Source organism: Podarcis pityusensis, assembly GCF_964106645.2.
Source record: "Podarcis pityusensis genome assembly, chromosome: 1".
Taxonomy (NCBI): domain Eukaryota; kingdom Metazoa; phylum Chordata; class Lepidosauria; order Squamata; family Lacertidae; genus Podarcis; species Podarcis pityusensis.
In genome coordinates, this window is record NC_138028.1 from 99,348,602 (window position 1) to 99,373,654 (window position 25,053).

A 25,053-nucleotide genomic window follows, 5' to 3' on the forward strand; every position below is an offset into this window, starting at 1 on the left:
TCTGTGTGGCAAAGATACCAGAAGTCACTAGCAAAATACTGTCTCTCTCTCTCTCTCTTAAATTGTGTGGTACAATAAAGTTATAGATTTGATACTGGCTCTGTATTCACACACCAGTTTATTCCCTTTCCCCAACCTTTTTCAGCTGTTAATTTCCACATGATAGTTGAGTTTTCACACAATGTAAAAACCATGTTTGGAAATACAGTGCAAGTTTAGCACTAATTTCTATGTTATTTGCAGGTGCATTTTTTTCTGGAAGCAAATAACGTGGAAATGGGCACTAAATTTGAGCTATATTCCCCATGCCTCCTCCCCCTCCCTTTCAGGAATTGGCAGTGATACCTCAGAAGGCAGGTGAGCAAAGATACCCTACCTGTACCACCAGAACCAACCGCTGCTGCTGAAAGGTGACCAACTTCTACCATTGTGTGCCACTGAATAGGAAAAGTGGAATTCAAGGTCATTACCAGAATGTGTCATGAACCAGAGATAGCCTTCCAGGGAACAACTGCACAAGCCACTGGTGTGCGGAACTGAGGCGTATTTGCAGTTCTCATCCAAATGAGCAGGGCAGAGGAAAATCTTACACAACCTTGCAAGTTGCTTAGCCAAGATGGCATTATCCTTATCCATATATCCATCCTATTCTGCTAGCTATCACTACTTATCTTGCGATGATCATTGTCTGGAATCCAAAGAATTGCTTTAGCCCCTGTAGGAGCTTTCATTACTTTCTTGCTTGGACAGCTGAACCTAGTGCCCTATCACAAACTGCTTTTCAACATCCTCTCAGCTCCAACAGTTTGTGATTCAAGGACCCGCCCCCCCCCTCCGCGCTTGGGGATAAGAAAGACACAAGGACACAGTATATTAGGTTAATGGGCTAGAAAAGGCCACAACTTTATTGATTACAGCATGTGAGAGGTATTGGCTTAGGCACTGGATAAACAGCAGAGCTTGACTCCACCCCCTCAGGGAGGGGTGAGTGTAACAAGGGTTAACCACCAGTCGGGGGAGCCTGTTGATGCAAATATAACTGTAATCTCTCCCCTGATGTCACTGGGGGTCGTGCCATGGTCCCCAGCCACTAGCAGGGCATCGGACAGGATCCACAACCACCGGATACCTTTAACAGAATACCCATAAAGTGAAGGGGTAGGCGACGGCCACACCCTGCCCTTCCGTACACCAACAACACATTCCAATGCCAACCGCCACCTGAGCCAAAGAGGCTTGCCGCCAATACCCTCACAGCTGCAACCAATCCCTAAGGCTTCTGATGATGTCGGCCAGCCATATATCATTGCCATGATCTGAAAGATGAACACCGTCATCCCAGCAATGGCGTGGCAGCAATGACGGCAAGCAGGGCCGGAACACCCCCTGCGAAGCACGGGAACGGCTCCAGATCACAACCCCTCCCCTCCAGGAGGAGGAGAGGCTTTGTCGTGTAGCATAAGTTTCTACCTGAAAAATGCAAGTCTCAAGCTGCCTTTGGTGTATGGAACTAACTCCATAGACAGTTGATTCCTAGTCATTATGCTACTGTACATGTTTGTTTGTTTTTTAAATAGTAATGTTTATGAACATCAGCGGTATAAAAGACTGTTGCTAAAAATAGAATTTTTGTTCACACAGAGATAAGAAAGCCTTTCCCCACCACACCTGAACTTGTACATTTTCCAGCAGCATATGGCTGGTTACTCTTGTGCCCAGAATGATAGACTACATAAACGTTTGGTCTCATACAGCATTTCTTGAGCTCTGATTAGAATTTGCTGGTTTGTACACAGATGGATACCTTGCACCTGCGATAAGCCTTCTGTTTCTTAAGAGCTCAGAGAAAGGCAGAAGACCACAGGTGCAACTTGGACCACTGCAGTGATGCAATAACAGGGAAAATAAATCACCAGTCCATTTAAGAGTTCTAAGGGATACAGAAGCTCTATGCCAGATGGAATATGTCAACCTGGTTGTATAGAATTAGATGCTTACAGGGAGCGGAGCTGTTTATCGTATTACAGAAGTAATGTAATAGAATTCTGAGATGTAAGACATTGGATGCACAAAAACGGACCAGGAGAAACTCCACTGCCTAGAATATGTAATAAAACAATAGGCATTACATTATATCAAAGAACTATCTTGCACATGAGGTGAGGAAATTAAATGAGCTAATGGGGCACAGTATGTTAAAGGGAAGAATAACTAGCAAAAAAATAATAATTCAGTTCTCAAGTAGAACACACTCCCATTCTACCCCACGTATTATTGCAAGGAGAGTTAAAACATTTCAGAAGAAAATTGGAATGGAAATCAGAAGATAATAACATAGCTGGGGTTTAAATGAATATTTCATAAATGCATTTACAAGGAACATCAAACCACTAACCACTAACAATGACACAGGCATTATCCTCTATCGTCTTGGCAAGGAGTGCTGTTTAATAAGCCAAGTTTGTGCTGAAATTATAATCAATAAATGCACCATACTATATAAAAAAAGTTTCCCTGTGTGCTAAAAAGAACAGAGCAGTAATTTTCATGCAAATAACAACCTTTGTTGAGAATGTTACCTTCCTTGTATAAATGGAATAGAAAATCTGGAAGCAAGAGTATAAAAGTGATAGAGACAGCAAAAGGTTCATAAAATCATGAAGCTGCTGATTTGACATGCGAATGGAAGGAAACTGTTCCTGAAGGGCAAATGAGAAAGCTAGTGTGTGTTCAATAATATTATATTAGAACAGATGATAACCAGCATAAATGACAGGGAGGTCAGTGAAGAGGATTTCCCCATTATTTCAGCTTCATTCATTTTTCTAATTAATTCCTAGGATGTTTCCAAACACAGCAGTTTGCAGTGTCAGACACAGCGAATGAGTGCCCTCAGCAGCGGCATACCGAATGAGGACCCCCTTGCTGATATTTGCCAGTCCAAAGGGAATGGAATCATTACTGGCAACACAGCCATGGCAGTGTCATGTCAGCCACTGCTGTGCCAAACCCCTTTCATTAAAAAAAAAAAAAAGCCTCTTTGGAAATTGGAAAATGAACTGTGAACTGCAGCAAGTGGAAGATGTAGCTGTTGATTTTAGAAGAGGAGGGTCTTAACCTGACATTGGAAAGAATCAATGGATTACATGAAGAGCTCCCACACGTCCACCTCCATAATCTGAACACTTGTCCAGGCAAGCCTCAAAGGCCAGGCTTCCAAGATGAATACCAGCCTGGCAAACCTAGATACTTCATACTGCTTGCCAGTTACGGAAGCTGATGTGTATACAACTCCCAATGAAGAAGGCTCCAAGCCTCTTGATTTCACACACAGCATACTAGACACTGCACATTCAGCGTCTCACCACAGTGAATCCCATACTTAGGTAATGGAATTCCTGGTTTAAGTTCTGGAATCCTTAACTCCCATTGAATCAGTCCACATGGCTTGGTGGCCCATAGGACCTCATGTGGTTTGTAAATGTTGCACTAAGAAGTGATGGAGTAGATGCTAAATATCTAAGCAACTAGATAGTCTTTTTTCTCAGGCATCCCCCTATGGACACTTTGTTCAACATTTGAGGCCTTTACCATACGAAGCTTAGTGGACATATATTAGGAAATCTTGGTGCCCACTCTGTGGAAAACCTTCTAAAGAGGTGCATCAGAATCCAGCACTTTTATCCTTTTAGATATTTGGCAAAACCTTGGCTCTTTCAGAAAGCCTCTGATGGCTTCATCTCTGCATTTACCTCTTAACCTGATACTTCGTACTGCTAGCATACTGCTCTGTTGTGACGTTCTGCTTCCATAAGTAAAATGATTATTTTATTGATTTTAATATGTGTTTCGCTTTGTCTTTAGATACAGAAAAGTAGGATTACTGTTATTTATTACTGTAAGTGAATAAATAAAAACAATAAAATAGAATCTTAAAACATATTGTTTAATCTTAAAGAGAAATGATTTATACCCCCAAAATGCTTTATTTCTAATTTGTCTTTGTAGATTTTTAAACACTCTGTACCCATTTAGTGAACATTTGGACCAACATATATTTCTTCTTTCCTCTTCAGTGTTTTAGTTTTCTTAATTTTATATAGTCAGATTTGGAGTCTTTTTAATAATAAATAAAAGATGCAAAGTGAGGATCTTTACTGGTGGTGCCCCCTGTGAAATGATTTACACTGCTCAAAGAGTAGTACATCAGGTGAAATAGCTAGGTTGGCTTTCACCTATTCAAAACTATTTTTAAAAAACTGAATGATCTCGTATTGGACAAAACAGTTTTCAGAATAAGAAAGTATAATAAGCCAACTTGCTGTGATTAGAACTTTTGCAGAATTAATAGAGGAACCAAAATAATATTTTGCTCTCTCTCTCTCTCTTAAGTGTGCATGCTGCATACTGTCAGACAACAGGAGGAAACATTAAAGCAAAATCAATCAAAACATGGGGAACCAGCAGGTGGTCATAAGTGTTTGTATTGCTATTAGCAATCTGCCATTTATTTTCAAGTGAAGCATTAAGGGGGGGAGCCCTATAGATGCTCATTATTTCCTCCATGTAAGTACTTTATGCATGAAATGATAACGTGAATACATTCCCCCAACCCGTTCAACATGAAAAACTGCAAGTTTGTTTTACTTAATTTGACTTCTATGCAGAAAGACAGAGACAGTGTTTGAGGATGAAAGAAATGTGCTTTTCCAATTTATACTTAGCCACCAAGAAGATTTCTGTCATACCAGGAAAGCTGCAAGAGCAGGCACGCTTACCTGGGAGTAAGCTTCCTGAATTTAGCATCACCAATTTCTGGGCACCTGGAGAAGGAACTGGCAAACCACTCCAGTATTTTGCCAAGAAAACTCCATGGACATAAAAAAAGGAGAAGCTTTGAGAAGAAAGTGAGCATTTCCAAGGCATGCACTAAGACGACTAAACAACAAAATTTGTGGGCAAATGTGCATATGATAAGCTGCATCCCCTACAGCAATGATAGTTTGTGTGTATAGGCTTTGCCATTTGCTCTGCAGATCTAACAAAGACTAAAAACGGTCTATTTAATTGTGTGCATTTGAAGGGCAGGGCAAGGGGAAGAGAAATTGAAAGACACAGCTTGGACTGAAGATTCCAGTGCAATCCTTTCTTAGGATTCCTTTTCTTGTGTGGGGGGTGTGTGTATTAAATTTGGAACAAATAATTCAGTATTATGAAATAAATCAGATATTTCTTGTTTTTACAATCATAGTTTGCATACATTTCAAAGTTCATGCTCTCCATTCTGAAATGTGACTGGTGCTGACATAACTTTTCAGCACCAGCCTCTTTAACCAGGGATTGAATTTACCTGGCCAGCTACACATATATCTGTAATTAATCTACTGCTCTGTTAAAGTATGAGTTGTACTTTAAATAATGTTTTGGGTTAGTGGAGGATAAAGCTACCAGTGGCTGCTATTCTGGTTGGCTGTGCTCTGCCTCCATTGTTAGACACAGTATGTTTCTAGATACCAGCTTCTAGATACCAGCTTCTGAGAGCTCTTGTGCTTGGGTCCTGCTTGCATCCTTTCCATAGCCATCTGATTGGCTACAGTAAGAACAGGATGCTGGACAAGATGGACCATTGGCCTGATCCAGCAGAATGTTATGACATTATTATGTTAGTGTGTGTGGGTTGTTGTTGTTTTTACCATAGTCTACCATAGTTGTGGGACGCGGGTGGCACTGTGGGTTAAACCACGGAGCCTAGGACTTGCCGATCAGAAGGTTGGCAGTTCAAATCCCCACGACACGGTGAGCTCCCGTTGCTCGGTCCTTGCTCCTGCCAACCTAGCAGTTTGAAAGCACGTCAAAGTGCAAGTAGATAAATAGGTACCACTCCAGCGGGAAGGTAAACGGCGTTTCCGTGCGCTGCTCTGGTTCGCCAGAAGTGGCTTAGTCATGCTGGCCACATGACCTGAAAGCCAATAAAGCGAGATGAGCGCCACAACCCCAGAGTCGGTCATGACTGGACCTCATGGTCAGGGGTCCCTTTACCTTTACTTTACCATAGTTGCATTGTAGCCTACCCTGGGATCATCACCAAATATGCAGATGGGAAAACTATAGTTTGGAGAAGCTAGGGATTGACATGAACATGGTTCCCACATTGTCAAATCAATCCACTCTCCTCATTATTAGCATTTTCAAAGTCTGTGCTGTTTACCACATTTTCTAGTTACTTTAATTAACAGCGTGCTTCTTTTCCCAACTGAAAGCATATCATATTCTTCAGGCCAGGGGCAAAGGCAAGCAAACAGAAAACATAACTATGACCAAAGCGCAACAAGTACTTACGAATCTGGCACAGGAGACCCACCCATCCTGCCGCGCACTGGCAGACATTAGGTCCGATACATTCCCCACCATTTGAGCAGCTGGGCAAGCAAACAGCTGAACAGAAGAAAAAGGTGAAAAGAGGCAAATGAGAGGATCTGCAGGATGCCCCCATTGTTCATAAGTGAATGGCATGTGTTAGCTTCCCTCAATTATTTTCAAAATGGTCGAATCTCAAAAGAGCTTAATGAGCATTCTTCACGAGGCAATTAGCATTCTGAAATTTCCATGATTAGAAAGTTCTCCTTAATCTCTGTTAGTCTGACTGCTAGTTTCATCACAGATTTGTTCCAAAGGCAGATTCCCTGGCCATTAAAATTTCATTTCCTATTAGGGCTTGAAGCCTTAATTGATTGATTGGTGTGATTAGTTGAGTAATCCATTAATTTCAGTCTAAACTTGTGGGTATTAAATGAGATTTTAACCAGATCAGTCCCCTTTAAAGGGTGCTGAGGGGCAGTATCTTTGCTGTAAACAATCTGCATGCATCAATCAGGCCAGCGCAATTGCTTAGGATTTCCCAGTCAATATTCACATAAGCAGTGCTAGTGGTTATATGGAAACTTGCCTCTGTGCAACCAATGATTTTGCCCCTTATCTGGGCTGAGATAACATCAAGAATTCACTATCAGGCAAGTAGCCATGGCTGTACACAGGGTCCTATCCGTGATCTGCTTAAAGGCATGGGGCATAGGTCAGGGGAAAACTTGCACAAGCAGATCCCATAGACCCAGCCTCATGAATCAGCTTGAATACGAAAAAGGACTCCTGGGTTGAGAGGAAGACAGAATGAATAGCATGCAGACCATGCCAAGGGGGGAGGCCAGCCATAGTAGGAATTTATGAGTTTCTTGTAGTAGTAGTTGGTTGTGAATGTGCTTCACATTTTAACTATTATTATTTAGTTATGTTTTTGCATCACCTTTCAATGTAGCTTTCTAAACTGATACACACAAAAACCTAGAAAACAACTGATCAATAATACATTATATATTACGAAACAACACAAATCCATGCAATATAAAATAGTTAGCAAGCATTAACTATAAGCTGCCCTGCATTTAAACATACTATCACCTACTTGCTCGGTGCTTCTTCTCCTGGAACTGTGTGGTGTGATGGCTTTGGCCTCAAGTCTGAAGAGATGCTGCCTTCCCTTGACTGTCTTATGTGGGACTTCTGAGCCCCATCCCCTTCAATATTCAACAAAGACCAAGTATAGGCTTGCCTCTTGAGGTGCTACCTTGATCCTGGACTACGGGTGATAACCAATGAAGTAATACTCAGAGCATAGAAATCAATTAGCTTAAGTTGAGGAAGGGGCATAGGTCAATGGTAGAGCATCTTCTCTTTATATAGAAGGTCCCAGGCTTGGCATCTCCAAGTAGAGCTGGGAGAGACCTCTGAAACCTAGAGAGCCACTGCCAGTCATAGCTGTCAACTTTCCATTTTCTTGCGAGGAATCCTATTTGGAATAAGGGAATTTCCCTTAAAAAAGGGAAAATGTTGACAGCTATGCTGCCAGTCACAGACCCTCCAACTGTCCCTATTTTACAGGGATAGTCCCAGATTTACAGAAGCCATCCTGGTTTCTGATTTGATCCCACTTTTCCTTAGGACGTCCCTATTTTCATTGGAGAAATGTTAGAGGGTATGGTAGGATGTCCCCATTTTCAATGGAGAAATGTTGGAGGGTATAGAGTTATCCACCCCCCCCCCCCGCCCCAGGCCATCTGAAGGCAGCCCTGTATGGGGAAATTTTATAATGTTTAATATTTTATTATGTTTTCATACATGTTGGAAGCCACCCAGAGTGGCTAGGGCAACCCAGTCAGATGAGCAGGGTTCAAGTAGTAAAATTATTATTACGGAATAGGATATCCCTGTTTTCCTTGACAAAATGTTGGAGGATATGCAGTCAGTGTAGAAAATACTGAGTTAGATGAGCCAGTGGTCTGACTTGGATGTCAGATCCCCATGTTCTTCATAAATTACTTAAATCCTAGGTTGCTTGATTCCATTGTGTCTACTCTGAGTATAGCTAACACTGGATAACACCCTATGTTTTTGAGTGATGAGGTTACTAACTGGCTGTCTGGGGCACAGTTAATATTTGAAAACCTCAGGAATAGCAGGTGTTGTGCCTTAGCAATAATGATAGAATGAAACCCAGTGCTGAATCTTGAAATGTTTTATCAGCAAGACAGATACGATGTGTCAAGCTAGTATATTAATAAGTCTTCTGTACAGTTTGTTATCTTCATTTAAAATTTATTCAGCTTATCTGCCAGCATCATAATAATGAATAACCATGTAAGGGGGTGGAAGTTATTTCCCCAAACATTTTCAGATCAGATGACTTATTTGACTTATATTTTTTATGTAAACTGCAGTCAAATGTGGTTAGGCTTAACAGTGTAAATTATGCACTGAATGAATGTGCTTGTGATGACCTTGAGAATATATCGGCACAGAAAGGCTTTTACTACAGGCTTTAAATAGTTCTGGATTTGAAATATATGTCATTTCTCCATAAAATGTAACAAAATATGTGTGGCTGCTAAAACAGAAAATCAATACTTCACATTTAATACTACAAAAACTGAATTTCTGTAAAGAAAAATCTGCATAGCAGATAGACAGCTGCATAAGACAGGGGAAGGGTGTGTTTTTTTCTTTTTAATCTTTCTATTCGGAAGCATAAAATGTTTATATCAATTTGTATTGCCAATATATAAAACTGTTTTCTCCACAAAGTCCTGAAGCAGCAAAACTAGATCATTTGCTATATGGCATCCTAGCATTTAAAAGAGATTACAATTCATGCTGGCAGGCCTGAGTGATAAACAAATAGTGTCTTTTTGTATGGGAAGGAGCTCGACTCACGTTTACTGCAGCGCTTTCCTTTCCAGCCAGATGGGCAGTCGCAAATGTCGGGGCTGATGCATCTTCCTCCATTCATACACATAGGATCACAGACACCTGCAGTGTGGCATAGTTAAACAAGGGGAATGACTGAGGAATATTCAAGTCTCCCCCTGTCCAAAAAAAAGTAGTTTTGTTTCGGTTTTGTTGCAAGTTTTTGTGATGGCAAAGTTTTGTGTAATTAAAGACAAAAAGTAATTTGGAAGTGAAGAAGTCTTAAACTTTGGGATTTGAAAGCTTTAGTAAATCCTTCTAGAAATCTGCTGAGGTCCACTGCGTGCGAGAGACATTTCAAGGAGCCTTCAATAAGAGCTGCTTCGCCAGAGAAATGAGGGAGACATTAATTACAATGATTCTTGAAAAAGTAAACAAGAAATCTTCAGTGGCAGATGTAGGCAGACCAATACCACTTATTACTGCTGATTGCCAAATTCTTGTTAAAGCCATTCCCCTCCTGATTGGAAAACATATTCTCAGGCATTCATCTGGATCAGCAAGAGCTGGTGGAGAATTGATTAGTTTCACACAATTTCAGGAATGCGTTTGCATTTTATCTATCAAGGATAACAGACAAGATAAGGCTGGAATTGCTGGTAGTTAGAAGAAAGATAGGAAAAAATGGCTAAGCAAACACTATTTCAAACATTTATTTCAAAGTCCTTTGGCTCAAGTTGGCCAGTTTCTGTGGCTTGGGGAGATAATAAGGGTGGCCACAGCCAGCTGTCTCAAACATCTGCAGCCCAATGTACCAGGAACCAAATTACAAATGAGTAAACTGGAGAAAGCTACTTAGTGATAGACTTATCCATTTGATCTTATCCTTGCTTACTCAGAAGAATGTCCCAGTGACTACAATGAGAGTTGCTCCCAAATACATGTGCACAGGACTCCAGCTTTACAGCACAATGCAATGCATGCTTGCTCAAAAGTAATTCCCATTGGCTGACTCACAAGATTGCATCATTCGTTTCCAGTAGCAGAACTCTGCCTGGGACTCTGGAGTGCACCTGCCAGTCAAAATATTATGTATTCTTATTTTCTGCATTTAGTAAGGACTGTGCTAAATGCACTCCTGATCTGATCCAGGAGTTTTATATTACAATACATAGAGATTGATACTCAGTTGCAGTCCATGGATTGGCTTGGAGATATTGTCAGGGGACTGTCAGTGACTCCCGGCTGTTGCCCAGGAAACTATAAAGACAGTGGAAGATTTCTTATTGTCCTTTTTATTCAGTATTTGCAGAGAGAGGCTATACAACCCAGCCTCTTGGATAATGGCATTGTCCCGAGTAAATTTCCACCCCTCCGTCTCTCCCACTTCCTCATTTGTCACTTCTACGGGTGCTGATAAGTGCCCTGTGTCTTCGAGCTCTTTGCTCTCCTACTTTCAAGGCTCACCAGGTTCTGGGAGAGGGTGGGTCTGGAATGCTTTCTAATGACATGTTAACCAGGTGCTGCTCTGTCTCTCCCATGATTTCCCAACTTTCCCTCTCATTTGCCTGTGAGCTGTGACCTCCCATATACCCCTGCTGTAAATCTATACTGTCTTCCTCCTCCTCCTCCTCCTCCTTGGAAGGTTCAGGAGAAGGGGGATGGTCTTCACCATTCCTCCTCTGCCCAGTCCCTGACAGATATGGAGACATGCTTCCGACATTGGTCTCACCATACTTTACCTGGACGGGGCAGGGTGGTAGTGGGAAGTTTGGGGCTATATATTGGATCCACATTGGTGGTTCCAATCTGGTACTCCCAGCAGTATGCTAACACAGTCCTAACCTCACCACCCCCTGCCCCAGCCCATTTCTATCCAAATAGGCTACAGTAATGCTGGTATCAGGTGAGAAGGTCTGTGGCGCCATCCCACTACGTAGCCTCAGAATTTTTGGCCTCAGAATTTTGATCACAAACCATGACCCTCTATGCTTTATTACAGACTTTCAGCAGCCTAGAACTCAGCTAGATTGGTAAAGAAAAGGCGTTTTATATGTGCTGTATATGCATTATAACACTGTGGCACCAGGTGGCGCTGTGGAGTTTTGTTTGTGCCAATGCGATTTGTCATACAAAGTTTGCAAAGCGTTTAACTGAAATGCTTCTTTGATGTTTCTAGATCCAGCCTTATTCTGCACCCCAGATCTATCATAGTAGAATACCACCATACCAGTACATTTGGGAAATGAAAGTTAGCAACTCTTTTTCAGATATGGAGAGGAGGAGGGATAGATGGACTAAAGGCTAGTACTCCAGAATCTAGCTTTGTAAGAGACAATGAGTTATTTTATCCTTCCCCAGTTAAAAAACAACAATCATAGTATACTTGGACTTTCTAAAAGCTTTTGACAAAGTATTTCACCAAAGACTCCTAAGTAAGCTTAGCAGTCAATGAATAAGAGGAGAGGTCCCTGCCTTTTTTTGTTTCTGATGTATTGTTGGGGCTTAGATAACCCCCTTTCTCACTGTATAAATTAGGGGGGGGGGAACGCTCCTTGAATTTGTGTCAATATCTTACTGGAGAGTCTGTAACCTGAAGTGTTTGTAACCTGAGGTACCAGTGGTACCTTGGGTTACAGACGCTTCAGGTTACAAACGCTTCAGGTTACAGATGCCGCTAACCCAGAAATAGTACCTTGGGTTAAGAACTTTACCTCAGAATGAGAACAGAAATCAACTGGAGGTGGCGGCAGCAGGAGGCCCCATTAGCTAAAGTGGTGCTTCAGGTTAAGAACAGTTTTAGGTTAAGAATGGACCTCCAGAACAAATTAAGTTCTTAACCCAAGGTACCACTGTACTAGAAGATTCTTGCTATGTAAAGTCAGTTTACAGTGAGCCATCAATGCAGATAAATGCAGTATTTTCTCCCTTGTTTCCTTTTGCTAACACTATTGCCTCATTCTCCCATTTCTTAATTTTCTTTAAATACAATTCCATTTTCAATACCCACAAGGCAGCCTTCAACATTTGTCGGTGATAACTAGCTCCAATCTAGATCCCACTTTAGGCCTCGGTGGAAAAACTCCAATTTTAAAATAGCAAACAAAATGTTACAGGCTCTCATTGGGAAACTAAATAAATTATCAGACATTGCAAACAAACTGAATTATCCTAATCCTCCCAGGAGCAAGCATGACTTTGAAAAAGATTCAGGATTTCTTTCCTGCAGAAATGCATCACATACTGACCCCACAGATCATGAAAATTCATTTCCCCCCCCTACCTACCAGAGGGGAAAATCTTATATAAAAGCAATCCATTGAGTAATTGCCACAGGAAATGGAGAGTTCCATTTTAAAATTCTTTTCCATTTTTAAAAATAATTTGTTGTTGATAATGAGGGAAAATAACCTTTAGCAGAAAAAAAGAATTGCTAACTAGAAAAGTATTAAGCAGAATAGGTGGTATAGATAAAGTTTCCAATAAATTGTTTTGTTTAATTTCTGCTTAAGAGCAAAAGCACAATTGTCAGAACTTCTTGGTACATTGTTGTTAGGACTGAAACAAATGTCCAGGCTGAATTACTGCTTTCCAGGGGCTGAACTAATACCCCAATTCTCCCCTTTCTTTTTCCATGTTGATTCCTGTTGTCTCCTAATGTGTCACTTTTTGCTAGTGCTTTGGTGATATAGTTTGGATCTTCCTGTTCCTGAGAACAGTGACATCTCAGCCAATCTCAGCCAAGTGGTAAACATGCTGCAATCACAAAGCCATAAATCCAATCAGATTTGACTATAGCCACAATCTCACCATACATTTAAAGCACTATGATACCACTTTGAACAGTCATGGCTTCCCCCAAATAGTTTGTTAACTCCAAGAGTTCTGTTTGTAGAGGGGCTGATTATGAAGCCACTCTGGGAATTATAAGTTTGTGGGGTTCTGTATGATGATCTCTATCAAAACAGAGACAGGGAAAATGTGTCCTTGTCAATTCTCCTCAACCACTCAGTGGTTTGTTTGTTTGTTTTGATACCATCAACTATAGTATCATTCTGGAGTGCCTGAGTTAGGGGTGGGTGGCACTGCTTTGCGGTGCTTCTGGTGCTACTTGGATGGTCATTTCCAGAGGGTGATGCTTGGGGAGTGCTCTTCAGCCTTGTGGAGCTTTCAGTGGTGGGGGGTGCCTCATAGTTCAATTTTATCCCCCTTGTGTTTAACATCTACATCAGGGGTGGCCAACTTCAAAGAGACTGCAATCTACTCACAGAGTTAAAAACTGGCAGTGATGTACCCCCTTTTTGGGGCTTCAGATCAAAGTTGTTGGGCTTCTTTAGGGAGGAGGAAAGTGACAGTGATCTACCACAGACAGTGATCTACCACAGACATCCAGTGATCTACTGGGAGATCACGATCTACCTCCTGGACATGCCTGATCTACATGAAACCTCTGAGTGGGGGTCACCCAGAGTTTTCAAGTACATTGTCAGCAAAATGCTGATAGCACATAGCTCTGCTTCTCCTCTACAACTGCAGCTATGGCAGCAGATGTGCTGGACCATTTTCTTGCCCCAGTAATGGACTTCTGCCGGCTGTCATTTGTGGGTGGAAGGGGGAGTGCCTCCATCTAATCCATCCCCTGCCCTCAGTCCAGCATAAGGGATGTTTGGATTGGTCTGTTATTCATTGAAAATTCATAACTGATATCCACATAATACATTGAAGTTGCCCATTCCAGATAAGGTGGATCATCATGTAGTATCTATCTAACTTTCTATGGTATCAAAGTAGGGGCACGGGTGGCGCTGTGGTCTAAACCACTGAGCCTCTTGGGCTTGCCGATCAGAAGGTTGGCGGTTTGGATCCGTGTGACAGGGTGAGCTCCTGTTGCTTTGTCCCAGCTTCTGTCAACCTAGCAGTTTAAAAGCATATCATCGCAAGTAGATAAATAGGTACCGCTGTGGCAGGAAGGTAAACAGCATTTTTATACGCTCTGGCTTCCTTCACAGTATCCTGTGGCGTCAGAAGCGGTTTAGTCTTGCTGGCCACATGACCCGGAAAGCTGTCTGTGGACAAACGTCGGCTCCCTCAGCCTGTAGCGAGATGAGCACCGCAACCCCATAGTCACCTTTGACTGGCCTTAACTGTCCGGGGTCCTTTACCTTACCTATGGTATTAATGGTCTGTTAGGTTGGCAATGGCAATGCAAGTTTTGCCATTTGATCTAACTGGCACTGGAAATAGGTAGACAAAGAACTGAACACCATTAATGCTGAGTTTTACACAGTATGCTAAGAATGTCGTGATTCATCTCTCTTGCATACTGCAACATCTCATATCTTTTAATAAGATTACCCTTTCCATTAGACCATAATTTAGCACAAAGGGACAGGGTTTTTCACTTTAATACCTCTCATTTTAGCTATAAGAAACAAAATGAGGAATCCTATGTAGGGAGAATATTAACTCAGTTTCCTGGTGTCAGTTACAAGCCCTTTCCCTTTGTCTGGACCCTTTCAGAAGAACTGAAAGTCCATGTACCTAACTAATCTTTCCTGAAACTATAATTTAGATTCTGTTTAGCCCCAGGACAATAATTACCTGTCATCACATAGCCTGAGCAATACTGGAGATAAGGGGAGAACAGGACTATGCTGCAGTGCTGACTAGGAAGATACAGTTTTAGAAACATTGGATTTCTTTGCCCCGAGAGGCTGGTAAATTGACCTCAACAATCTATCCCACCTCAGTGAAAGGCAAGAGAGTACCTCCTAGCGATATGTTCTTAACCAGCCAAACAATCAAATGTATCAGATACAGCTGCTAGGTGGTAATGCCAAAAAATAATGATAAATGATTAATAGTAGGATAGGACAGCATGTATTCTTGATGCATTTTCAATGGGAAAGTGTTATAAACTGCAATGGTCAGATTAGGTCAGCAGAGAATCATATGAAAAATACATCATTAGTAAAGGGATCCATAGCTAAGGTACATACCTTTTTCAACATACCTTATTTAGTTTATATTAAATATGACCAGCCATTAACCATAACTGGTGAAAATAATATACCATTCTTTGATATCATTTATCAGAAGATGTGTTACTAAAGTGATTGAGGTACACTGTATAAAAGAAAGAGAGGTACCAAAATTCTTAACTAACAGCTGATTGACACCTCCCCAAAGGACCTCATGCAGTATGTGAACAGATATTAGGAATGTTCAGAACCACAAAGCCCCCAAAAATTGTGAGACAAGTCGTTCAATGGTATTGTGGTGCACTTGATTTGCTATTTTCGCTACTGAGCTGTTATGAAATACAATCATCCAAATGTCAAGTTATTATTATTTATGGGTTGTTGTTTTTTAAGGCTAATGAGTTCACTACTTCTTTTTTAGGCTTCAATGTTGGCTTTTTCAAGATTCTACCATACCCTTCATTGAGGGATTATTTTTTCAAAGTGCAAAAAAACTGTCTTCAGGTATCAGCCAAAATGATGCACAACAAAGGGGACTCTTAACAGTATCCAGCTGTACTCTCCACATCCTCTAAGTCAGGCGCCGGGAATCTACGGCCCTCCAGATATTGCTGGAGAACTGCCCCCATAACCTCTATTTGCCACACTGGCTGGGGCTCATGAGAATTGGGTCCAACAATACAGGAAGGGCCACAGCTTCCTCATTTCTGACCTAAGATATTTTGCCATCAAAGTGTTTTCCCATACTGTATTACTTAGGGTGACAGTGGCAGCAGAATCACTAAAGCCTCATCCTAAAAGGAGGACAATCTCTCATTCAGATGCAGAATTAATTGCCCAAATGTTTCCCCTGCATGCACCATGGAGGCTTATTCCCATCTACACCCTGCAGTGTGAATGGGCATTCCATCAGGTGTCCTGTGGATATGTAGCTCTGTCAAGCTTCCAATGTACATCGAGGTACATCAAGGTGTCCAGGTAGATTGGCTGCAGATAAATGTCTGCTCATGAGGAAATGAATCTTCTAAAGTAGGTAAGATCTGGTCAGGAGGAAATATAGATAGACTAATATATCATTGTGCTGGAATCTTCTAGAACAGGCATAGGCAAACTCGGTCCTCTAGATGTTTTGGGACTACAACTTCCACCATCCCTAGCTAACAGGACCAGTGGTCAGGGATGTTGGGAATTGTAGCCTCAGAACATCTGGAGGGTCGAGTTTGCCTATGCCTATTCTAGAATCTAAGTGGCTTAGGTAACACATCAACTGCATACTCCAGCTTCTATGAATTAATATCAACTTTAGAGGTCTAGCTGTTGGTGCCACCTAAAGTATCCACTGAATGAGCAAAAGAGATACAGCTTTTTCTGTAGTGGTACCACAGCTCTGGAGAGCTCTTCCTATCCAAAATTGCTTTTTTCCATCAGAGATTTTCAGCTCATTTTTAATGTATAACAACTTTCAGTTTGATTGTTGCTAGGTTTTTTTTTTTAATATGTGAAACATCATTTAGCCTCACTACTGTTAGTTTTCTACTGCTGATTATATTATGTTTTAATAATCTGTGTTGTCTGAACATTAATGGCTATGTTGTAATCGTTCTCATGGATTGTTGCTATGGTTGATGATAGGGATGATGATAAGTGTTTAGTTCTTGGGTTGCGGCTAACACCCTTACTCAATATTCAGCACCAAACGTTCAATGAAAACAATGTCACACAGTAAAGATGGCTAACACAGTTGTTACAGGAAAGCACTGATATCAGTGTTTCTACAAATTATTTTCAAGATTTGTCACCAATACCATCAGGGCCAGCTGCAGAGATTTTGCTGCAGAATAGTGCTTCCCCCATTCCATGTAGAAAAGCTTAGCAGAGTGACAGTTGGGTAGGGTCCTTCACCACATGCAAGGTCAGCAATCTGGTTTAGGGAGTGCAGAACAGGCTGCATGACAAAATGACAGCGTGGACTCTACACTACTAAGCATCTGCCACCAGAGGCAGCCTCATCACTTTGCTGAATGGTAGGGATGGCCCTGAATAGCACATTAGACAAGAGTCGTCAAGAACAAATGTGTTCAGAAAGGCATGGTTTTCCTGATACTTTCCAATGAAGATTATCACTCAGAGGCACAAGTACAGTTTCAATGCCATACTGAAGTTAGATCTAAGCTAGGCACAGGATCAGACAACAGTTGCGTTTGAAGCTTCAGAACAACCTTCACCACAAAAGGAAGATTAAACACATGCCAGTAGCAGGCTGAGGAACCAACACCTATGGACCAAGTTCTCATATAGCTGAGCTAATTCCATTACTTGCTGTTCATGAGAGAATGGCTGATAATCCCAATAGGACCAACATCATCTACCGGGACCTAAGCAACTCCTGATGATGGCCCTGGGTAGTCATGTGAAACTAGCAGCCACGTTGCACTGGATTGATGCTATGATCTAGTTGAGATGCCTGCAGTGCAGGGGGTGGGACCAGTTGACCCTCAGACTACCTTGCAACTCTACAAGTCTATGCTGGAACTGTACACTAGGAAATGTAGGGAATTTAAAATAGTGAGCACTAATGTAGGGTGGGGCTCACCTTGCAAAACTTCCCCTCATACATTTCTCTGAATCCCAACCAGAAATTACCAATTTTCCTCCAACTAGCTTACTTTAGATGGAGTGATTTGTGAAACTAGTGACTCACATCCTTAATGTATTAATGTATTAAGGATGTTAAAAAAAAAAATCCCTTCTCTGATATTTCTGCAGATAATTCTTCATTAAAAATTATTCAACAACCATATTTGCAAAAGAAGACATTCCATTTTGGAGGTTTTTTTAAAAATTAAGAATATATATTTCAAAAGGTTGTATGGTTATTACTTCACGTCTCAGCATATTATGGGTTGTCATACTCAGAGCATACCCCTTAAAATAAGTGGACTGAAGTTAGTCATACATCCATTTATTTTAGTAGGCCTACTCTGACGTATAACTAAGCTGGAAAGAAGTCTTTGAATCGTTTGAATCATTGAATCATAGAACCGTAGAGTTGGAAGGGACCATGAGGGCTATCTAGTCCAACCCCTGCAATACAGGAATCTTTTGCCCAACATGGGGCTTGAACCCATGACTCTGAGATTAAGAGTCTCACGCTCAACTGACTGAGCTAGCAAGTCATGGGTTCCTAACTGAAAAGTACAGAGCTATGTCATAACTGTGCATTACTTCGACTTAAGAAATGTCTGTTTAGCTTATGCTAGTCTTCATTTTTTAAAATGCAAGACTTTATAAGAAGGATAAGCATTGTAAAGCCTATATGCCATGTTTCTCCAACCTACGCCAAAAGTATTGTGTATGTTTTCCTCTTTAAAAAACAACCCACAGCTTCACATTGCGGGGGGCGGGGAGAGAAAAGCCCATAGGCTAGAGAAAAAGCCTTATGCTGCTGACCCCTGCTTTAAGAGGGTAATAAATCAATGTTCAAGTAGTGTTATTTCTTTAAAATTGAAGTATGGCTAAATATTGTTCTGATATATAATTTGCCATGAAAGGCATTTTCTTTAAGAGAGCTTTTGTTGTTTGGCCCGGTGTGGATGCTGAATAATGGAATTCTCAGCAAGCAGAATATAGGGAGCCTGTACAGTAACTGATGCATAATCATACATTTTGCTGTCAGCTCTGGCATCCTCTTCATTTTGCTTGCAAGAGTCTGGATAGCATAATCACAGTGTGGTTATTTGTCAGCAAGCATAAAGTGTTGAAATCTCTGCACTTCAGCTGCCAGCCAATCCAAGATGTGTGATTTACATAACATCCCCCCACCACCACCCTGCTACAGTGCTATATTTGTTTACACCAACAATCAACATCCACTTTCAACCTGAATGCATTTTATTTAAAATTAAAGACATAGCAAAACAACGATAGAACAAGACTGAATGACAAGAGACATGGTGAAGAATATGTTCTGCCTTGCGCAATGGCAGCTGCCGGAAAAGGTTCCATACAAAGCTAAAACAAACAAATAAGCTTTGGAAGGAAGGAAACGCGGCCATAAGCGGAGCACTTCCACAAACGCATAAGTGAATGAAGGCTGATTGTCACCTCTCACGGTTGTGCCCTCCTTGTGCTTAAAGTTCTTTCAATTTAAGGTGATAATAAGAAATTTATTGGTCATCATTTCAAGCTCACTTGGTTTTAAAAAAATTACAAAGAAAGGATAATACAGAATACAACAGTGCATTAAAAGTTAGAATAGGGGTCACAGAATCAGAATTGTGGAGTTGGAAGGGACTCCTAGGATCATCTAGCGAACCTCCCTGCAATGCAGGAATGTGCAGCTGTCCCATACAGGGATAAAACTGTTAGAATTCCTGCTCCATGATTGCAGTCATGGGATTTTTGTCACATGATGGTATATGTTTTGACTCCACAGAATGGGAAGTGACAGAGACAGGATGTTTGTGTTACTGTGTTCCGTGAAGAGGGACTATTGTTCTTTGTTCTTTTTCTTTTTGCTGTCTGATGCTAGAGAGAGAGGGAGTCATGTTGCAGTGCTCCGTGTGTGTTTATATGTAAATACAGTAGATTAGCCAAAATGCTGAGTTGTTGTGGTCTGTCATGCATGATGTGCAAACTCTACAAATCCCTAAGTGTGCCGGTGTCGGTTGGCATAGGTCGTTGTGATGTTCAGGCTGAAGAAAGCTTATGAAGTACCCAAACAATCGACCAGGAGGGAGGGAACATGCCAGTCGGGCATGTGTCTCTGCCAGAGTCCTACTCGAGCGTAGGCTGAACTCCTGACAAAAACTTGCAATCTTGGCATTATCAGCAGCATGCTCTAACCAGCTGAGCTGTAGTTGCTTGGCAGGGGAGTCAGCTTTCCACAAGTGACTTCCATTCATCTTAGGCAGGGATGGTCTGTGTGTCCTTCTTGGCTTGCCAGGCTTCCCCATTTGGCCCACAAAGCCATACTCATGCACCTTACACCTGGTAAGGGTGGAGCTTGCCCAAAGATCACTTTGTGCAGCTTCCAAAGTGCCTGACAACCAGCTGGCTCTTGGGAACTTTTGCAGTGTTGCACAAAGCAAGGGCCCAGCACTAAGCAGGATCACTCCCCCTTCACGTCAGCCTCCAAACGATTTGCATCCTTGTGGAGTATCAAATGCATATTTGTGAAGGCAAATATACCCGTGGAAACAAGAATAGAAGCTACAGGGGACGGGACAGAAAGCAGGACAAGGGTTAAGTGCTCCTCCCCCTAACATTTAGCCCTTCCAAGTTACCGCTTGCTGAAGTATCCATTGGATGCTCGCACCAGTGTTTCCAACTCATGTGTAGTTTTAGCCTTCATCTAGGCATGCATGCCAAACACACTTCATTACTGAGCAGCCACAAACCATTTCTGTATTGGTTTATTAGACACAGAAATAATTTGATGAGTGTCTATTCTAAATCGGTACTATTCTGAACTAATGAACTTTCTATCTCAAAAATATTTCTACAGAAAATGAAAGGAAAATATTCAGTAAATGTGTTGTATTCAAAGAATCATGGAATTGCAGAGTTGGAAGGATCTACAAGGGTCATCTAGTCGAACACCCTTCAATGCAGGAATCTTTCATCCAATGTGGGGCTCAAACCCACAACCTTGAGATTGAGTCTACCAGCTGAGCTATCCTATTCAGCTAAGTTTTCCTCAGAGTCAACCCACTAAAATTGCAGAAGATGACTAAATTAGGTCCATTACCTTCGTTAGGTCTTCTCTGAGGAAAACTTGGTTGACTACCATTCAATATCCTGAAAGCAGTGTAAACTGAGAGAAGCAATAATGTTTAAGTAGGTACAGTTAGCTAAAAGAGAGGGAAACATCTCAGCATTTCACGTTTCTTCAGAGCTGTTGACTGAGAAACCTCCCATGTAAGCAGGCAGAAGTGCAACAATACTGCCCGGTCTGCTTTGAGAAATGGAAGCAATATATTTTAAAGGTAGAAACAGCACTTTTTTAATGTACCCTGACCTTAAAAGCTAGATGTCGAACTTAAGGCATTATCTATCTATCTCTCCCCTCCCCACCATTTCTACCTTCTAGGTTCTTCCAGCCATGGGCTTCTATTTAGTTGTGTATTTTTGCAACAAAGCAAGGATGGTGCTTCATTGTTCTCTCAGCTGAAGGGATAATCAATGCAATATGGGGAATAAGGCAGCTTGCATGGCTGGAGGGGGATTCTGAACTGCTTTTTTCTTTGTCTGAAAGTTAAAAGTCCTTTGGTTGCTTCACAGTTCCCTCCTTGCCACTTTCAAGCTGGTTTATGTGTGTGTCAAGAGAAGTTCGGGAGAATGAATTTTCGCCTGTCTTAAATTCCCTGTATGACAGACATAGGAAGTTGCTGTGGAATTTGTACAACTGCCAAAATAACAAATCTCCCATAGGACTACGGGAATCAAATGCGAATAGATATGCTAAGGTGTAGAGAGAATTATGACTGATAGGAAGAAAGAAGTAAAGCAAAAATCTTATTAGCTAACTGTATTAATTAGGCGAGAAAGATAGCACAGTGACATTTTAGATGGTCTTAGTCAGAGGCTGTGGATTGGGCTTTAATAATTTTCCTCACTAAGTTTAATGCCATCTAATTAGCTCATTTCACCCTGCAGATTTGCTCAGTTCACTTGAAATGAATTTAAACATATACATAGACAAGATCAGAACAAAATAGGCTTAAGCGCTTCCCTTTCTTTGATGCCATGATAGCGCCATTAATACACTGGGACATGGTCTAAGCAAACCTCTGGTAATGGGATGTACCGCCTTTTGTAGTGAGGCTGCCAATATACGTGCCACGATATAAAAATTGAAGATTAGTACATTAATCCAAGCTAAATGTCCTATTTAACGTGCTTGGTAATAAGAAACTTCCTTAGGTGAAAATGCATTTCTAAGGCAGGATATATTTGAAAAGTTAAAGAGAAGTGAAAACAACCTTACTTTTCTGACACCTTCTTCCAACATAACCTTCCATGCAGGAGCACACATTGTTTCTCATACACTGTCCATTGTTTTTACAAGGAGGATTGCAGAAAGCTAATTTGAAAAAGCAAAGAAAGAAAGTAAATGCTTTACTACTAATGTGACTGGGAATTGCAGCATAATCTCTAGGCAGCATGATGGTATGGAATGTAGTACTAGCAAGGCAGTGCCTAGAATAATATCCAAGACTCCAGAGTGGTGTAGCTCACATTTCCACAGCTGCTTGTTTCTAGCCATAAGAGTTGCTGTGGCATTGGGGGAGAGGGAAATTATCATGTTTTCACACTGAATTGAGGTGCTGTGGTTGATATGACCTGGACACAAAGGGCTAAAGCCCCTCTCCTCCATGCCATATTCCCAATCCATCTTCCCTCCTCCAAACTGACTTGGTGAAAAAGACAGAAAGAAAAACCCTATGAGGGAAAACTCCATCGCAAATCATTCGTTCATGGTTTTCCAAACTTGGATCGCCAGCCATTTTTGAACTACAACTCCCATCATCCCTAGCTAGCAGGACCAATGGTCAGGGATGATGGGAATTGTAGTCCAAAAGAGCTGGAGACTCAAGTTTGGGAAATCCTGCCTTAGTCAATAACACCACATGAAGATTGTTTTTGGCAGTGTTCTACAAATGTACAAAACAAAACAGGACAGAATAGTATATATCATAAATTGTATAGTAACTAAAACATCTGTGACAGAAAAAAAACCTATTCACTGCTCTCACACATTAGCAGGGAGGAGTAAAGTGGGAACCATGTTTCCTGTGACATGCAAACACAGTCTTTTTGTGATTAGATTAGGTTAAGATTAGGAAAATATGCATGCATTTGTAACCAAAAGTTTATATCAGATGCCTCCGCTCCCCACCCCCATAAGAGAAGAAAAGACCCAGCTAGACTGTTTCTATGGGTGTCAAAGCAACTCAGTTAGTGAAAGTTCAGCCCCTGATAAAGAAGAAAAGAAGAGAAGTAGTTTATAGTCTGTCCTTCTCATTTACACTGAATTTAGATTAATGTGGGTAAATATCAGGCTATTTCCTATAATTGTGAACATACTGGGATGTGGAATAATAAAATGCTGTCTTCTACACTGTGTAACATTTTGCCAACGTATACTTTGAAGTTCAGTTAATTACACATTGCAAATCCGTTTGCAATGGTACATTCAATATATTTTTCACACATTCCACTCTGTTGCAAAAAAGAAAGTATAGAATGTATCACACAGCTTTCAGTTGAGACATTATTCTACACATCCTCTAAACAATATGCCGGCTACACGGTAGGTGGCTTGTTCTGGATAAAACTGTGATGCAAGTGGATGTAGCAAATAATTGATGAAGATGGTAAAGTAGAGGAAAGGTATATTTTCACCAGTGGGATTCTATTTTTCCACCTTACCGAATTGACACTGAGGTCCAAAGAAACCATGAGGACAAGCACATGTATTCGGCCGAATGCAGGTCCCACCATTTAGGCAAACCGGATTGCAAACAGCTGCATACAATTGAGAAGAAATTCATTGGTTAGTACACAACCATACTTTTTTATTCCTGGTTTTTCATAAACAATAAAGAATCCTTCTTTTAAACAAGGGTCTCGATCCAAAGTAGCACCTAAAACAATGCTTCACTGTGATCAAGACATCCCCCCTCCCCATACCAGCAGTGTGTTTTATTTCATAACTGCTTTGTAATCTTTCTCTTAGGTGGGCTTGTATTCCTGAGGCATAATGTGCTCCTCTTTGGGCAGTTTTGGATGGCTGATCAGTGGTTTTGGGGGTGGAGTGGGGAAGGGGGATCAACGTAAGCAAGTTAGGCTTTCCCAGCTTGTTGGAAATGTGGTGCTATTGAGATCTTCCATACGCTGACATAACTTCCATTTGTTCATAGCACATAAGAGGTGTGGATTGCATTTTTAGCATTTCTGTAAAGGATTTGAGGAGTCTGTCAAGAAAATCTATAAACCACTTAAACCGGCATTTGTGTGCACAAATCATCTTGGTCTCCTATTGGGCAAAAACACCTTAAGGGAACCCAGGCTTGTTTTATTGGTTTGTGGATCAAATGAGAGGGTTTATAAACATGCATATCAAGATTTGTCATTTGCTCCAAACAAACCATCTTGCGACAGGCTTAGTAGTTTATATGAATAAGATAATCATTTCAGCATGCATAATCCTCCCCTGAAATCCATGAGCATTATATGTGGGGCAAAAACAATGCAGGACAGCACTCAATGGGCACAATCTAGAGAAAGTAAAGTTCACTTAATTGCCATTGAAACTAATTGTGTCCAAGTACTTTAATAAAAATGTGTTTCTCTTTTATCCCTAAATGCACACATATTGCAGAAAAGATTTGCAGGGGCTGAAAAAGACAGCAATCTAACAGTCCCAGAGATTTTCTGAAACCAATCAACAGTATAACAGCAGGAATGTACGGGGCAGGGGGACAATGCTGTGCTGCCACCTTCCTGACAGCTGCATTGCTACTGCTTACTGGGACAGGGAGAGAGTAGTGGCAAGATCAGGACTGAATGGGAACACTGGCAGGTGCACCAGATTCACACTGCTGCTGCTTCTGTGCAGTCTCAGCCTTTCCACCATGCCTGCCCCATATTGTCTCAGCAAGCAGCAGCAACGTCACAGCTGGGAGGCTGGTAGTACAACACTGTCCCACTGCACCAGACACTCCTGCAAATTTATTTATTTATTTCTTTATTTATTCATTCATACATACAAGTATTTACATACCACTGTATCCAGGTGGCATACAATGTTAAAACACAAATCACTGTTTGA

The 25,053-nt window shown here is 41.2% G+C and overlaps 1 protein-coding gene and 1 long non-coding RNA gene across 2 annotated transcripts in view; one reads left to right on the plus strand and one right to left on the minus strand.

Annotated features, from left to right (window-relative positions):
- Positions 1–758, plus strand: part of LOC308479480 — a 116,062-nt gene extending 115,304 nt beyond the window's left edge. The window contains exon 5 of the long non-coding RNA XR_013987701.1: positions 330–758. This is a non-coding gene — a long non-coding RNA (uncharacterized lncRNA). The remainder of the gene's footprint in view (positions 1–329) is intronic.
- Positions 1–25,053, minus strand: part of LOC308477018 (von Willebrand factor D and EGF domain-containing protein-like) — a 209,713-nt gene that overhangs the window by 11,094 nt on the left and 173,566 nt on the right. Inside the window, exons 25-28 of the mRNA XM_081005140.1 lie at positions 23,652–23,747; positions 22,207–22,302; positions 9,265–9,360; positions 6,340–6,435 (exon numbers count right to left, since the gene is read on the minus strand). Coding sequence (XP_080861266.1) covers positions 6,340–6,435; positions 9,265–9,360; positions 22,207–22,302; positions 23,652–23,747 — 384 coding nt within the window. The remainder of the gene's footprint in view (positions 1–6,339; positions 6,436–9,264; positions 9,361–22,206; positions 22,303–23,651; positions 23,748–25,053) is intronic.